At 42.5% G+C, this 2555-nt stretch overlaps 1 protein-coding gene across 1 annotated transcript; it reads left to right on the top strand.

Moving 5' to 3' along the window:
- Window positions 1–632: 632 nt before the first annotated feature.
- LOC138142156 (olfactory receptor 2V1-like) lies at window positions 633–2016 on the top strand. The gene has a single exon (XM_069063133.1). It carries the CDS (start codon window positions 1069–1071, stop codon window positions 2014–2016), a length of 948 nt encoding a protein of 315 aa, XP_068919234.1. The 5' UTR covers window positions 633–1068.
- Window positions 2017–2555: the final 539 nt, after the last annotated feature.

A 2555-nucleotide genomic window follows, 5' to 3' on the forward strand; every position in this document is an offset into this window, starting at 1 on the left:
GGCTCAGAGAATGTAACAGCCTTATTGACTCACTGGCCAATCAAGAAGTATCTACTGAAAACAAGCCTCCCTCCCCAGGCTTCAGGTGCATTTTAGCCTAGGGGCAGGGAAGATCTTCCAAATTTGCATTCCCATTACACTATGTAAATTGTTCTCTTGGTTCTGTGACTCTACTCTGTATCAGTTTTCTCCAACATGTCTTCTCAGGTAGCATTTTTAGATTATTAGTTTCCCCAATTTCCATCTCATAATGGAACAGTCATATTTCTTTTGCCTGATACAATGAGAACTGGAGCATAATTTCCATCTATGTAACTTGGGCAAGTCACTGAACCTCTCTGGGATTGAATTTCCTCTTCTGTAAAATGGAGGTGTTAGTCTAGATGGCCTCTGAGGATCCTTGTAACGTTGAATCTGTGATTCTATAGATTTCCTATTGTTCTTTAAAGTCAACTCACACTTCTTGATGTGGCTTTTATTTCTATGTATATTATATAAACTCATACTGACTTTTTATCCCTTAAAAATTGGTTAACCTTCAATCACTAGTTAGTTTAATTTTCACTGTTTTATTAAAGGCAGAAACAAAAAAAAAAGATACATAAATGTTTCAAGGTCCTCTGAGCCATGTGGTTATATCCCTGGTTGTATGGGGGTGGCAGAGGGAGATTTTAAAAAATCATTTGTGTGGCCCAACAGTGTATGCTGTTACACTGGAATAACCACAAAAGCAGCAACTGATTGAGAGCTGATTGCTGTAACGATGGATAGGATCCTAGGATCATAGATTTAGAGATGGAAGGTAACTTAGAACCAATGAATCCAATACCATCATTTTTACAGATAATGAAATGAAGGTGCAGAGAGTTAAGTGATTTACCCAAGGTCACACAGCTAAGTGTCTAAGTCAGGATTTGTACTCAAGTCTTCCTGACTCTAATCCCAGCATTCTATCTAGCACTTTTTCACCTAGCTGCCTGGATAGATGGATAAGGGCATATCTAGGGAAATCACTAAACCTCAGAATACATCTGTTTCTTTCTCTAGGTGATCTTGAATGGTAGAATTATGGAGCCATGGTTGAACCATTCAACTTTAGATGACTTCATCCTCTTGGGCATCTTCTCACACAACCAAACTGATCTCATCCTTTTTTCTGCCATCCTGGTGGTCTTCACAGTGGCCTTGGCTGGGAATATCCTCCTTCTCTTCCTGATCTATAGTGATGCCCAGCTGCATACTCCCATGTACTTTTTCCTTAGCCACCTCTCCCTCATGGACCTCACTCTGATCTGCACCACTGTACCCAAGATGGCCGACAATTTTATACGTGACAGAAAGTCCATTTCTTTTATTGAATGTGGGCTGCAGATTGGCTTCTTTGTTACCCTAGTTGGCTCTGAGGGCCTTCTACTGGGCCTCATGGCTTATGATCGCTATGTGGCCATCAATCACCCTCTACGCTACCATGTCCTTATGAACCAATGGGTGTGCATTCAGATTGTTGCTAGCTCCTGGGCCTTTGGAACCCTAGATGGGTTAATTCAGGTAGTGGTAGCCATGACTTTCCCCTACTGTGGTTCTCGAGAGGTGGATCACTTTTTCTGTGAGGTGCTAGCTTTGTTGAAGCTGGCTTGTGTTGACACATCCCTCTCTGATACTCTACTCTTTTCTTGCTGTGTCTTCATGCTCCTCCTCCCTTTCTCCATAATTGTGGCTTCCTATGCCAAAATCCTGAAAGCTGTGATCAACATGAATTCTACCCAGGCACGTCAAAAGGCTCTGACCACCTGCTCATCCCATCTGGCAGCTGTCTCTCTCTTTTATGGGGCAGCCATGTTCATCTACCTGAGGCCCAAGCACTATCGAGCTCCTGGTCATGACAAGGTAGTCTCCCTCTTCTACACAATCCTCACACCCATGCTCAACCCTTTGATTTACAGTCTGAGAAATCGTGAGGTGATGAGAGCATTGTGGAAGAGGCTGAACCACTGGGTTCCTGGCTGCCAGAAATAACCCCATGTCTGTGCCTGGAGAGGGCTCCCTGAGACTAATTTCTCATACCTGATAATACCTTATGTCCCATGTCAACGAAAAAAATCTTATGTTCTCTTAGATTTTTCTATTTCTCTTTGAGGGTAGACATAGGGAATAAATGACATTTTACTTGTGACTTTTGTTTTGCTAGCTGAAATATGGATAAGGATGAAACTTCATTTCTCAGCATTTCATTCATTCATTCATTCAGACAACCATTTGTCAAATGGATTGTGTGCAAGGCAATGTAATAAGACATAAAATAGAAACTCTTTTCCTCCCTTCCCCCTTCTCCCAACTATGTCTCATTCTGAGAAAAAAGATATTAAGAATGGCCTAAGGGGCGGCCAGGTAGCACAGCGAGTAAGAGCACCGGCTCCAGTGTTGAGAAGATCTGGAGATCGAATCCCGGGCTCAGACACTTAGCACCCACCCAGAAACACCTGGCCGTGTAATCTTGAGCAAGTTACTTAACCCCAATTGCTTTTGAGCAAGTTACTTAACCCTGATTGCTTAAA

The sequence above is a fragment of the Petaurus breviceps genome, unplaced genomic scaffold (genome assembly GCF_028583685.1).
Source record: "Petaurus breviceps papuanus isolate PSGF00001 unplaced genomic scaffold, PetGlider_PUasm1.0 90537, whole genome shotgun sequence".
NCBI lineage: Eukaryota > Metazoa > Chordata > Mammalia > Diprotodontia > Petauridae > Petaurus > Petaurus breviceps.